At 43.7% G+C, this 14,730-nt stretch overlaps 1 protein-coding gene across 1 annotated transcript; it reads left to right on the top strand.

Annotated features, from left to right (window-relative positions):
- Positions 1–305: 305 nt before the first annotated feature.
- LOC123156988 (uncharacterized) lies at positions 306–1,803 on the top strand. The gene has a single exon (XM_044575204.1). The coding sequence runs from the start codon at positions 476–478 to the stop codon at positions 1,568–1,570; it is 1,095 nt and encodes a 364-aa protein (XP_044431139.1). The 5' UTR covers positions 306–475; the 3' UTR covers positions 1,571–1,803.
- Positions 1,804–14,730: the final 12,927 nt, after the last annotated feature.

The following is a 14,730-nucleotide window of genomic DNA, read 5'->3' as shown; positions in this document are numbered from 1 at the left end:
TGATAACGCCCATACGACGCTGGGTGCTTATGTGACTCTCAACCCAGATGTCAACTAACTGCAATATCCGTGCAGATGAATCGAACGATATCGACTGCCGTTTGACCCATGTGGATAAGTGTCACGGGTGTGGACGTTATCATTTAGGTATGCTTAACATCAATTTTTTGCATTTTTGTTTAATTATTTGACTAGTGTTTTTGTTACTCCGTAGCGAGCATTGACCCAGTGAGAAGAAACGATGACAGCCCTCGCAAAAAAAAAAAAAAGAAGAAGAAACGATGACAGAAATTGCCCCCGCCCCCTATCCCCTTCTTCACCCACACACTCCCTATCCATCCGCTCACAGCTCGCCCACTCCCTACCCATCTCGCCGGCGCGCAGGCGGCGCCGTCCCAACATGGGATGACGTCCGCCGTAAAATAGGGCCCCCACGACCAAACAAAGCCCCGACTAGCCACCAACATCGAACCCCATGAAGGCGTCTATCAAGTTCCGCGACGACGACCGGCCGCTGATGCGGGCCAAGGTGCCGATCGGCGTGCTCGGGCTGCCGTTCCAGTCCGGCCTCTCCGCCGGTGGCGATCCCCGGGAGCTCCGCTTCGATCTCTCCACCGCTTTCGCCTCCGGGCCAGCTCTCCGCTTATCGTATCGCCCCAACGACCCTGGTCTCCCCTTCGCCATCTCCATCCGCGCCGGTGTCGGAGCCCTCGGCTCCCCTGTCCGGGCCCCCTTCTCCCTCGCCGCCGAGTTCAACCTCCTCTCTGCCAACTCCGGATCTCCTGCCTTCTTCCTCCTCCTCAAGCCCCGCCTCGGCGATTTCTCACTTTCCCACACGCTCCGGTCATCCACGTCTCCTCCGCCCCGTACGGTCGGGGAGGTCTCCGACGGCGAAGGGGGCGACCGCGAGGACGAGCTGAGCTACAAGGCGTTCTCGTTGAGCGGGAGCGGGTTCGCGGCGGACGTTGCCGCGGCGGGGAGGAGCGGCGGCGTCGGCGCGCTGCTGTCCGGGATGCGGCTGACCACGAAGAGTGTGCTTCCGCTTTGGGGCAGGGCGAGCATGCGGTTCAACTGGGGGATCCGCGCGCCACCGGGGCTGCAGGCAGCTTTCGCCGACGACCGCAAGGACGCGCGCGTGCCCGTCTGTAAGATGCCGCTGCTGGTCATCAACAAGATCTCCATCGAGCAATCGCCACGCGCCGACAAGAAGAAGGGCAGCACAGCAGATGTCTCGCTGCCTGCCATGGCCGCCACGGACGCGTCGGATGGCGCGGGTCACGACGCCGCCGGCGAGGGGTTCTCGCTGATGAGGCGACAGCTGGAGGCGATGAACGCGGAGAGCGGGATGCTCCGCCGCGCCGTGGAGGAGCTGCGCACCGAGATCGGGCGCGGCAGGGCCGCTTCCGTGGCAGCGGTAGGGAGGCCGCCGCCACAGCCGCATCACGGGTTCTCGGTGAAGCCGGATCGTCGGGGCGGTGGGAAGGAGCCAGCGGCGGAGAACGCAGCGATGCCAGCGCCGGACGAGGTGGGCGAGGAGTTGAAGAGGGCACTGGAGGCGCGCCGGAGATGAAAGCTGCCAAAGCTACGCCGCAGATCTCACTCCTGGTTGCTGCAGTGCTGATTTTTCGATTTTGGATTGGAATAAGAACAGTGCAATTCAGTAGCATTGGCGAGCTAGAAATCTGGAGCTATGTACAGTAGTGGTCTGCCTTGTTTTAGACTACTATTGGTTTCCTTCGTAATTTATGTCAAATTTTGATAATAACTAACAAAAATGTTAATGCATGTCAAAGAATTTACATCTTTGGATTCATATTAGAACATACTTCCTCTGTCCCATAATATAAGACCGATTTTACATTAAAGTGTCAAAAACATTAGTGTCAAAAACATTCTTATATTATGGGACAGAGGAAATAGTTTTCAATCGTATAATTTTTGATGATATACGTTGACAATTTGTTAGTTAAATTTATGGTCATAAATTAACACTAAATACGAAAGGGACTAATAAATCAGGACGAGGTAGTACTCACGATGAGATTGCAGATTTAAGATATAAATCGGAAAGGATGGAGTACTTCTTAAAACTAGACTACCGCCAGTACGGTGATTACGCAGGAGATCAGGGCAAATGATTTATGATCTGTACATGTTACTAAATCTGTACGCAGAACACAAGGTACACATGCACCGAGCCGGATCCAACTTAGAAAAGTAAATCACGGTTGTTAGAGATGCGTTAAAGCATATCTAGCAGATCCCTTAAAACTGCAACCTGTATAAGTGTTTTACAGGCCATGAAGAATGTATTATAAGGATCGATTTTAGCTGCGGCTGAACAGTGCTCGTATAATCAACCCGTAAAAAGAAATATTCTTTGAATATATCTCCGTTCTCTTTTTCAGGCTGATCCCATCTCCACCTCCATCTCAAAATAAATCCATCGGTACGAGAGGACAGATGAGGTGCAAAATTGAGCATGCCCGAGAAGAATTGACAGGTTGAGAAACTAGTAATCAAACACCTCAGCTTAACCTGCACTGGCCGTAGTACGAGCAGGCCATAGCCATTCGTTCGTTGACCAGGACCAAGAGCAGTACGTGCAGGCTGTAGCCAACTAGCTATTCGTCCTGTGAGGAAGGGGAACAGTGGACTGAAGGAAATATGCCCTATAGACAATAATAATGTTGTTATTTTATATTTCCTTATTCATGATAAATGTTTATTATTCATGCTAGAATTGTATTAACCGAAAACTTGATACATGTGTGAATACATAGACAAAACACCGTGTCCCTAGTATGACTCTACTAGACTAGCTCGTTGATCAAAGATGTTTAGTTTCCTAGCCATGGACATGAGTTGTCATTTGATAAACGGGATCACATCATTAGTGGAATGATGTGATGGACATGACCCATCCGTTAGCTTAGCATAATGATCATTAAGTTTTATTGCTACAACTTTCTTCGTGTCAAATATATATTCCTTCGACTATAAGATTATGCAACTCCCGGACACCGGAGGAATGCCTTGTGTGCTATCAAACGTCACAACGTAACTGGGTGATTATAAAGATGCTCTACAGGTATCTCCGGAAGTGTTTGTTGGGTTGGCATAGATCGAGATTAGGATTTGTCACTCCGAGTATTGGAGAGGGGCCCTCTCGGTAATGCACATCATATGAAGCTGAAAGTGCAATGTGACGCCCCCGATTCAATCGTACACTAATCATACACGCAAATGTGTACGATCAAGATTAAGGACTCACGGGAAGATATCACAACACAACTCTAGACACAAATTGAAATAATACGAGCTTTATATTACAAGCCAGGGGCCTCGAGGGCTCGAATACATAAGCTCGAATACACCAGAGTCAGCGAAAGCAACAATATCTAAGTACAGACATGAGTTAAACAACTTTGCCTTAAGAAGGCTAGCACAAAAGCAACATCGATCGAAAAGGCAAGGCCTCCTGCCTAGGAGCCTCCTAACTACTCCTGGTCGTCGGTGTCTATCACGTGGTAGTAGGCACCCTCGGGGTAGTAGTAGTTGTCGGCGGTGGCAGCGGTCTCAGCGGCTCCGTCATCTTGTTGCATCAAACAGATATGGGGGAAAAAGAAAGCAAAGCAAACGTGAGTACTCATCTGAAGTACTCAGCAAGCAAGGATCTACACTACATATGCAACATTATCAAAGGAAGGTTGTATATGTGGTCTGGGCTGCAGAAATGCCAGAATAGAGGGGAGAGCCTAGTCCTATCAAAGACTAGCATCTTCAGCATCTTTAGCGGTCTTGCAGCCTTAGAAGAGTGCAGGCTAGCATAAAGTAAAGTATTAGTAGTGTCATCAACCTCGCCCAGAGATCCTTCCTCGACTCCTTGCGAGAAAGCAATCCCATAGCCATACTATCCATTTCTCATCTCAAGTATCCAGTTCTAGTTGTATCGATCGGGATACAACTCCGAGTGTCCGTTACCGTAGGACAGGCTATCGATAGATGTTTTCTTCCCTGCAGGGGTGTGATACGTCTCCAATGTATCTATAATTTATGAAGTATTCATGCTATTATATTATCCTTCTATGATGATTTATATGTCATTTTGTATGATTTTTGGGACTAACCTATTAACCTAGAGCCCAGTGCCGGTTTCTGTTTTCTCCTTGTTTTTGTGTTTTACAGAAAAGGGATATCAAACGGAGTCCAAATGACGTGCCAATTTCTGAGGATTTTTTCTGGACCAAAAGAAGACCACAGAGCATTGGAGTTGGGCCAGAGGAGTCCCGGGTTACCCACGAGAGTGGGGGGCGCCCCCCCTAGGGCGCGGCCCACTATCTCGTGGACAGCCCGGAGGCCCCCTTGACGTGAAACAAACGCAAAATATTCCTATAAATACAGAAACCTTCGGGAATTAACCTAGATCGGAAGTTCCGCCGCCGCAAGCCTCTATAGCCACGAGAAATCAATCTAGGCCCTCTCCGGCAGGGTGCCGGAGGGGGCCATCATCACCGGAGGCCATGGAGGAGGATCTTGGAGGGGCCATCATCACCATGAAGGCCAAGGACCAGAGGGGGAAAGCCATGGAGGAGGAAGCACAAGGGGGAGAACCTCTCCTCCTCTCTCTTGGTGGCACCGGAGTGCCATCGGGAGGGGAATCATCGCCGCGGTAATCGTCTTCATCAACATCACCATCATCATCACCATCCTCATCTCTTTTATGCGGTCCACTCTCCCACACCCTGCTGTAATCCCTACTTGAACATGGCGCTTTATGCTACATGTTATGATCCAATGATGTGTTGCCATCCTATGATGTTTTGAGTAGATATCTTTTGTCCTTGAGTTGATTGGTGATCTAGATTGGTACGAGTTGTATGTTTTATTTTGATGTTGTCCTACGGTGCCCTCCGTGTCGCGCAAGCGTGAGGGATTCCCACTGTAGGGTTTTGCAATACGTGCATGATTCACTTATAGTGGGTTGCGTGAGTGACGGAAACACAAACCCGAGTAAGGGGGTTGTTGCGTATGGGATAAAAGGGGACTTGATGCTTTAATGCTATGGTTGGGTTTTACCTTAATGAATCTTTAGTATTTGCGGATGCTTGCTAGAGTTGCAATCATAAGTGCATATGATCCAAGGATGGAAAAGTATGTTAGCTTATGCCTCTCCTTCATATGAAATTGCAATGACGACTATCGATCTTGTTAACAATTCCTTAGGACAATTCCGCACACCGATCCACCATTATTCCACACTCGCTATTTATATTATTTAGTAATATATTCTAACTTTATGATAACAGCACCTACTTTTATGTTTTAGCTCTCCGATATCATACAAAGTTATCCTCTTTATACCCACAATACAGTTTTATTTCTTGTTTCTAGTTGGAAGCAAACGTTCGGTGCACGTAGAGTCGTATCAGTGGCAGATAGGGCTTGAGAGAATATTGATCTTACCTTTGGCTCCTTGTGGGTTCGACACTTCATACTTATCACTTCCACCTTTGGGAATTGCTACGATGATTCCCTGCATTTGGGGATTATCAAGCTCTTTTCTGGCGCCGTTGCCGGGGAGCAATAGCGTGGGGTTAATATTTTCGTGTGTGCTTGTTTGCTTTCTTCACTTAGTAGATTTTGTTTTTCCTTTTTTGTTTCTGTTTAGTTGTGGGTGAAACATACAAAATTTTTTTTTAAAAAAGAATGAAAATACCAAAAAGAATTACTTGCCTCTCATGCCTAAAAAGGTTTTTCAAAAAGAGAAGTGATTGGAAAGTTATGCATTGAAGAAGTGAGGGTCGACCTTGAGCACTTGTGTGCATGCTCACGGAAACAATGTAGAATTTTTCATGGAAGTTTCTCTGTAAATAATTATCCCCTTGTATATATCCATTGTATTATAAAAATAATGTGCCAAGCTTTGGTTTTATAGTATGATAAGATTGCTTGCTTACTATGTGCAGAACAAAAACAGAAACTTTGGCTGTAGTGCATGAATTTACATTTTTAATGGAAAGTCAAATGGGTCTGAAACTTTTTGCACATTACTTGTGTACTAATTTTTCAAATTTTCAAATTTATTTCATAATTTTTTGAGTTACAGAAGTTTACGAAACTTCCAGATTACTAGAGACTGTCATGTTCTTGACAGATTCTGTTTTTCGTGTGTTGTTTGCTTATTTTGATGCATCTATGGCTAGTATGCAGGGTATGAACCATAGAGAAGTTGGAATACAGTAGGTTTAACACCAATATAAACAAAGAATGAGTTAATTACAGTACCTTAAAGTGGTAGTTTGCTTTATTACACTAACGGATCTCACAAGTTTTTGTTTACATTTTTTGTGAATGAAGTGTTTGAAGAACGAGAAGTTACCGATGTGAGAAGAATAAAGAGAGACAAGAGTTCAAGCTTGGGGATGCCCAAGGCACCCCAAGTAAATATTTCAAAAGATACTCAAGCATCTAAGCTTGGGGATGCCCCGGTTGGCATCCCATCTTTCTTCTTCAACAAATATCGGTATACCTCGGATTTTGTTCTATTCACATGATTTGTGTCCTTTGTGTTTGTATTTTTATTTAAGAATCATGCTAGTATGAGCTAGCTCTTCATTGATTTACAGAATGCTTCATGTGCTTCACTTATATCTTTTAAGTATGATCTTATAGAATTGCTCTTTGTGCTTCACTTAAATCGTTTGAGTATGGTTTTGTAGAATGTTTCGTGCACTTCACTTATATATTTTGAGCTTGGATATTGGCTAGTTTATATTAATTGTAAAATGCTCCGGGAACTTCACTTATATCTTTTGGACTATGAATAATACTATAATTTAAAGAGGGTTTGGAAGAGTGTCAACTTTAGGAATTAGTGATCCCACTATCTTGGAGGAGGTTGAATCTTTATACGATATTTATGAAAGTGGACTTGGAAGAGTGTCAACTTTAGTTAGTATTCCATTATTTCGGAAGAGGTTCCAATTGAGTATGAGAACAAAGTTGCTATCCATGTTGCTACTGAATTTTTTTATGAGGGAGGAATATGTGCTTGTAGGAGTTGCAACAATATCAAGTTTCCTCTCTATGTGCTTAAATTTTTGAAGTTATACTTGTTTTGCCTTCCTATGCTAGTTGATTCTTGTTCCTATAAATTGTGTGCTCACAAAATCCCTAGGCATAGGAAGTGGGTTAGATGTAAATATGCTAGTCATATTCTTCATGATGCTCTCTTTGTGTTTCAACTCTTTTCTCTTATGCGAACATCATTGAAATCATCATGCCTAGCTAAAAGGCATTAAAGAAAAGCGCTTGTTGGGAGACAACCCAATATTTATCCTTACTGTTTTTGTGTGTTTACATGATTAATATACTGTAGTAATCATGTTTTATAGATTTAGTTTCAATAAAGTGCCAAGTAAGACCTTTGGGAAGACTTGGGTGAAAGTTAATGTGATCTTGCTGTAAAAAACAGAAACTTTGCGCTCACGAGATTAGCTGTAAATTTATACAGAAGAGTGATTTTGAGTTTATTCTTTTTGCAGAAGATTAATAGACAAATTCCTCACGTCCACCAATTTATTTCATAATTTTTGGAGTAGCATAAGTATGGTTATTGTTCAGATCATTACAGACTGTTCTGTTTCTGACAGATTCTGTTTTCATTGCATAGTTTGCTTGTTTTCTAGTTTCTATGGCTTATATTTCTCAATATAAATTGTAGAAATAATATGGTACAGTAGGAATTATGTGAAAGCAATTATGAACCTTGTCTTTTACAGTACCAAAGTGCATGGTTTACTCTTTATCATACTAACCTATCTCAGGAAGTTTGGTTGAGTTTTGTGTGGTTGAAGTTTTCATGTTTTGGGTGAAGATTCGATGGACTATGGAATAAGGAGTGGCAAGAGCCTAAGCTTGGGGATTCCCAAGGCACCCCAAGGTAGTATTCAGGGACAACCAAGAGCCTAAGCTTGGGGATGCCCCGGAAGGCATCCCCTCTTTCGTCTACGTTCATCGGTAACTTTACTTGGAGCTATATTTTTATTCACCACATGATAAGTGTTTTGCTTGGAGCGTCATTTCCTCTTGTTAGTATTTGATTTCTGTTATTTAGAATAATGTTTTGTATCTTTAGTTTCAAACAAAATGTCAAGGATAGCCTTTACCATGCTTATTCTGCTAGTATACATGTTGCTGTTTCAAAACAGAAAGTTTACCGCTGTTGCAAAAGTTCCCTAGAAAAGTCAGAGAATGGTATAATGTTGAATCTTTTTGTATATTAAGATATGATAAATTTATTACAATGGGAATTTTCTCTTATAATTTTTGGATTTAGGTAAGTATTGATACTTTTGCATTCTTTATAGACTGTACTGTTTTGGCATATTGCTGTTATGTTTGCATTGTTTGCATATGTTTGCTTGTTTAATGATTCTATTTGAGGATAGGAGTATGAAATATGCAGAGGCATTTAGTATTAAATGTTGAATAATAATTTTAGTGATTTTTTACAGTAGAAAATGATAAGGTTTTGTATTGGTTTATACTAACCCATCTCACGAGTTCTTGTTGAGTTTGTTGTGAATGAAACTTTTGATAAAAAGAAAGACCGTGATATGAGAGGAATTAAGGAGACATAAAAGCTCAAGCGTGGGGATGCCCAAGGCACCCCAAGATAATATTTCAAGAAGTCTCAAGCATCTAAGCTTGGGGATGCCCCGGTAGGCATCCCACCTCTCTTGTTCAAACAACTATCGGTTAGTATCGGTTGAGCCTAAGTTTTTGCTTCTTCACATGAGTTGTGATATCCTTGCAATGTCAATTTATTTCAATTTTACTTGATGTTTGAATAAAATCATTGGATCTGATTATTGAATAAAAAAGGGAACCCTCCCATGGCTAGTTAATTATTTGACTACTCAGTGTCTTTCACTCATATCTTTTGGAGTAGTTTTTCATTTACTCGTGTGCTTCACTTATATCCTATGAGTAAATGGTTGAATGAGTTGAATGTCATGAATCTGAATTTATATATGTTTCATTTGCTTATAACATGGATAGTAATGACTTCACATATAAAGAGTATGAGGCATAAAAATTGTTGAGAGTTGGCAAACATAGTTTTGGTCATCGTTGCAATTAATAGGAAGTAATAAGGAAAGAGAGGTTCACATACAAATATATTATCTTGGACATATTTTATGATTGGGAGCATTCATTAAGTATGACATGATAAAAGAGTTGACGTTGGACAAGGAAGACAACGTAATGGTTCACTACAGGAATCAGCTACTTTGCCATCTGCCACGGCGGACGACAAAGGCATGGATGGGGGACGGCAAAAGGTGACGGCAAAGTAGGGGACGACTAAGAGCTACGTTGCCGTTTGCTTCGGGCAGCTGACGGCAAAGGGACCTTTGCCATCAGCAGCGGACGGCAAAGAATGCAGACGGCAACAAATGATTTGTTACTCCGTTAGGTGGTTAATGGCAGGCCTTTGCCGTCCGCCACTGACGGCAAAATTCGGAAGGCCTTTGCCGTCCGCCGAATGATGTCAGCCGACGTCACTACACGGCAGGCCTTTGTCGTCCGCCGCTGTAGGCAAAGTTTTTTTCTCTTTGACGTCTGCCACTGTAGGCAAACTGACCAAATTGGTCAGCCTCCCAGGAAGCACAGTTTCCTGCCACGTGGCCTCTTTGCCGTCCGCTGCTGATGGCAAAGAGCCCTTTGCCGTCGGTGGCAGACGGCAAAGAGCCTGCATATTGTCTCTTTTTTTTGTTTTTTTAATCCAACAATTTTCACAGCAAATATATATGACATATATAGATATATTTCACAGGGCTATTTAACAGCACATAAGTTTCATCATACATACATATATAGTTCCATCCATTCATACATAGCAAAAGTTGCACATACACATGAGTTGCAACCATTAGGAAGTTGCACATACATATTACAATGCAAAGTTTCATCAAGATAGCAAGTTCCATCGTAGCAAGCTAGAAGAATACTAGAAGAGAATGAAATAAAAAAACAAGCACTCCATCATAGCAAGCTAGCTTCCGAGAAGTGAATGAAATCTGCAAAATGGCAAATAAGAAAGTTAGGAAAAGGTGACTACAAGAAGAAGACTAGAAGAAGAAGCACGCCATCGTTTGTGAGGTAACTTAGGTGAAATGGATCGTTTATGAGCTAACTTAGGTAAAATGCATCATTTTAGAGCTAACGTAGGTAAAATGGATCGTTTATGAGCTAACTAAGCTAATTATGCCGTTTTTTACATAAGTAAGCTAAGTACATGTCATTATTGAGCAAACCTAGTTAACTAAGCATATTATAACTAACTTAGGTCATTTTGGAGGAAACAAAGCTAAGTATAGATCGTTTTAGAGCTAACTTAGGTAAAATGGCTGGTTTTGGAGGTCAGTAAGCTTATTAAGTCATTTTGGAGGAAAAGAAGCTAACTCTAGGTCATTAAGGTAAGCATATTGGAGGAAATAAAGCTAAGTCTAGGTCTTTATGCATTTGTTAAGCAAAAAACTAGAGAAACTTACCTTGATCATGGAGGTGTGGGAGCGGGCTGGCTCGTGCCAGTAGCTGGAGAAGGATCGTGTGATGCTTGTGTGGAGTTACGCTGCACCAAAGATCATTTCCAATGTTTCGTTAGCATGATGACACTCAAATGTTAAGACTAGCAAGTAACGTCCATTCAAATTAAACTCACCGTGGTCTCAGGAGCAATCTCTGGATCAATGGCTATGGAGCCACGGGACCTCCCGCCACTAGATATCATCACCTGCTCTGGATTGTAGGGAATCTGGCTCGGGTTAAACTCCTCCCCTTTCCTCGCCTTCCCCTTGACTTGCTTGTAAGAGGCAGTGTGGGCCATGGCATACAGGTCGTACCCCTCTGGCACCTTATCCGTCTTATTGTAGCATGCCTGAAAGAGAGAAACAAAGTAAATTAGTAATTAAAGGGCTCAAGCTAGCATGATGAATGAATTGCATTAATCATGAAGCAAACCACATACCCAATTCCGCCCGAACTGATATAAGCTGGAGCTACCTTGATGGTGTGGCACACCTTCAATTTGGGCACGTTTGTCCTTGGCCTCAGTCGGCTCCCCTTCCATCTTTCAACACCTGCCATGACAAAGAGTAAACGAAATTAGTACAACATAAAAAAATACCGACATGAATAATAATATGTATATCACTTAAGTGTATCATCATCAAGTACAACATAAAAAAATTGAATACCTGACACTACTAATAATCTCGATCAGTATCATCAATAAATGCATAATCATCATCATCACTATAATCAATGACGGGCTCATAGGGTTCAGTGGCATCAACATGTGGAAGGCCACCTTTACGTAATCGGTCAAGCATTGAGAGGTCATCCGCAGCAGTAACCTCTTCTTGTTCCGGCTCTTCTTGTTCCTCCTCTGGGGTGATGTGGGATTCACTGTCGCTGTCTACTTCAATGTTTTGGGGTGAAGTATACCGGTTCTTGAAACGCTTTTTGGAAAGACGTGTCTCTTGGAAGAATTCTCCTTCATATGTGTCTGGGTTAATGTGAGGTTCATAATCCTCTTCCTTTGGGGGAGATAGTCTAGCACGTGGCGGCACTTCATAAACGACATCCCAACCTTTCAGATTTGGATTAGTTTGGCAGGCCCACGGTAGATAGAATACTTGGGTCGCCTGTTGAGCCGTAATATAGACATCAGGAACATCTAAATGGGTGCTTTGGTTGATTTCAACTAGCCCTATATGTTCATGAGTCCTTCTAGTCTCCTTCGGCTGAAACCAATAACATTTGAAGACTACGACATTCGGTGGGTTTTCACCATAGAATAGAAGTTCATAAATTGCTTCAACTCTCCCATAATACTCGGTACCTCCTTCGCCGATAGCAGATACACAACAATTTGTAGACTTTCGGTCGGCCATAGATAGCTCTTTGCCATAGGTACGAAAGCGATACCCGTTGATGTCGTATTTGTCAAATGAACGGACCTTATAGTCAAAACCATTAGCGACTTGTCTCAATTCGGCGTCCATAGACTCTGAATTAGCCTACAAGTTTAATATGAAAGGATTGTTGCATTACGCACAAATTAGCGAATGAAATGAAATTGTCTAATAGAATTTACCGTTTGTTTGAACCAAGAGATGAAACCGGGATAGCCGCCTCCTTGCTTTGCGAGAAGCTCATACTCTTCGACGGAATCCTTTTGGATCACCGCTCCATACGAGAATAGGGCGACGTATCGACTGTATGAAATATCCAGGAATAAGAGCAGTTCAAAGGAAATAGAAGTTGCGAAACAATGTACCGAGAACTTACTCGATGTACGGCCGCACTTCTATCAGGTTGTTGAAGATATACAACGAAATGGTCCGCCATTCTTCGTTATCCAAAGATACTGGATTTGAAACACTGGCTGGTGCGAGATTCCCTTTGAATAGGCTGAGGTTGGATCCACCCTTTTTAGGCTCGTCAGCATTGTACCGAGGCTTCGGATTATGCAAATGACGATTTTTGGTTTCGTAGTGTGCTGTCACGAAGTTTGCCGCCTCCTCAGTGATGAATGCCTCAGCCATCGACGCTTCAATTCTACGTTTATTTTTACATTTTTCTCGAAGCGTCTTCTGCATCCTCTCAGTTGGGTAGCACCAACGATTTTGCACGGGCCCCCCCAATCTTGCCTCGGTCGGGAGATGCAAAATCAAATGCTGCATTGGATTAAAGAAGCCCGGTGGAAAGATCTTCTCTAACTTGCAGATCAACTCCGGCGCCAACTCTTCCATTTCTTCTAGCACGCCAGGCGATAGTTCTTTCGCACAAAGAACACGGAAGAAATAGCTGAGTTCTGCCAGTACTAGCCATTCATCCTCAGGGATGAAGCCACGCAACATCACCGGCATTACCCGCTCAATCCATATGTGCCAATCATGACTCTTGAGACCAAATATCTTCAATTTATCAAGACTCGCTCCCCTCTTTAGATTCGCTGCATACCCATCGGGGAACATCAACTGCATTTTCACCCACAAGATAATTTCCCTCATAGCTGGCCTTCCAAGATTGAACCATGCCTTTGGCTTCGTCCAGTTCTGCTTTCCTTTCGGTTCTTTCATGTTTTGTAACGGCCTATCACATAGCGCCTCCAGATCGACTCTAGCCTTAGTATTATCCTTTGACTTCCCATCTATGCCGAACAATGTACCAAAAAGTGCCTCGGCGATATTCTTCTCAGTGTGCATCACGTCGATGTTGTGTGGGCAAAGGAGGTCTTTGAAGTAAGGCAGATCCCATAAGCATGTTTTGTGAGTCCAGGCGTGCTCAGAATTATACCCCTTGAAGTACCCTGGACGCTCTGGATCTGGCTCGAGAGCGTTTAACTGATCCAGGGTCTGTTGGCCTGTCAACGCAGGTGGTGCAGAGTTTTTTACAACTCTACCTCTGATGAAGTTCTTCTTGTCTTTCCTGAACTTATGGCGAGGATCCAGGAACTGTCTATGCATGTCGAAGCAAGAAAACTTGCGACCGGCCTGAAGCCAACGAAACTCAAGAGCTCCCTTGCATGTGGGGCACGGGAACCTTCCATGCACACACCAGCCAACGAATAGCGCATACGCCGGCAAGTCATGCGTCGAGTACATGTACCAGACACGCATTATGAAGTTTCGTTTGCTATAGGCGTCGTATGTCTTGAACCCATTATCCCAGGCTTCTTGCAATTCGTCCTTAAGCGGCTGCATGTACACATTCATATTTTTCCCCGGATAGTTGGGCCCTGGAATTATCAACGTCAGGAAAATGTTCTTTCTTTGCATAATCTGTCCGGGGGGGGAGATTGAGTGGAAAGACAAATACGGGCCAACAACTGTATTGGGCTGCCGTCATACCAAACACACTGAACCCATCGGTGCTGATGCCGACTCGAGGATGCCTCGGATCTGCCGCTTTGTCAGCATGTAATTCATCAAACTTTTTCCACGCAACACCATCCGATGTGTGTACCATCATCAGATTCCCATCTGCATCTAGTTCGGTTCTTTTGCCTGTTTTGTGCCATGTCATCTGTCTGGCCGTCTCTTCGACCATGAAAAGACGTTGAAGTCTTGGTACGATTGGCATATACCGAAGAACACTAACGGGGATTTTGGTCTGTGTCTTCTCACCCATACCGTTGTCTACCACAATATACCTGGAAGACTTGCAAATGGGACAATAGTTCAAGTCCGCATAGTCAAGCCTAAATAAGGCACATCCTTTCTCACAGGCATGTATCTTCTCATAGGGCATCTTCAGTGCACGGAGGATTTTGTCCGACTGGTACAGGTTTGCAGGCATTACATGGCCTTTGGGTAGAAAGCGTCCAAATACTGTCATAATTGCGTCGTAGCATTCTCTGCCCAAGTTGAACTGAGCCTTCAGAGCCATTACTTGTGAGATGGCATCCAACTGACAAAGCTCAGTGTGCTCGTGGAGCGGACGTTTTGAAGACTCCAACATTTCATTGAAGGCCTTTGCAGATTCCTCCATCTCCTCGTCCGAATCCCGAGCATCATCATAGTCTTGCACCATGTTTTCCATCCCGGTACCATGCTCGTCGGTGCGACGACGATCCACCTCAGCTCGGTCACGTTGGGCAGACTCACCATGAAATGTCCACACCGTATAATCGGGCGTAAAACCATTCTTCTG

The sequence above is a fragment of the Triticum aestivum genome, chromosome 7B (assembly GCF_018294505.1).
Source record: "Triticum aestivum cultivar Chinese Spring chromosome 7B, IWGSC CS RefSeq v2.1, whole genome shotgun sequence".
Lineage (NCBI taxonomy): Eukaryota > Viridiplantae > Streptophyta > Magnoliopsida > Poales > Poaceae > Triticum > Triticum aestivum.
The sequence above is the reverse complement of the archived record's forward strand: the minus strand, read 5'-3'. Positions and strand labels throughout refer to the sequence as shown.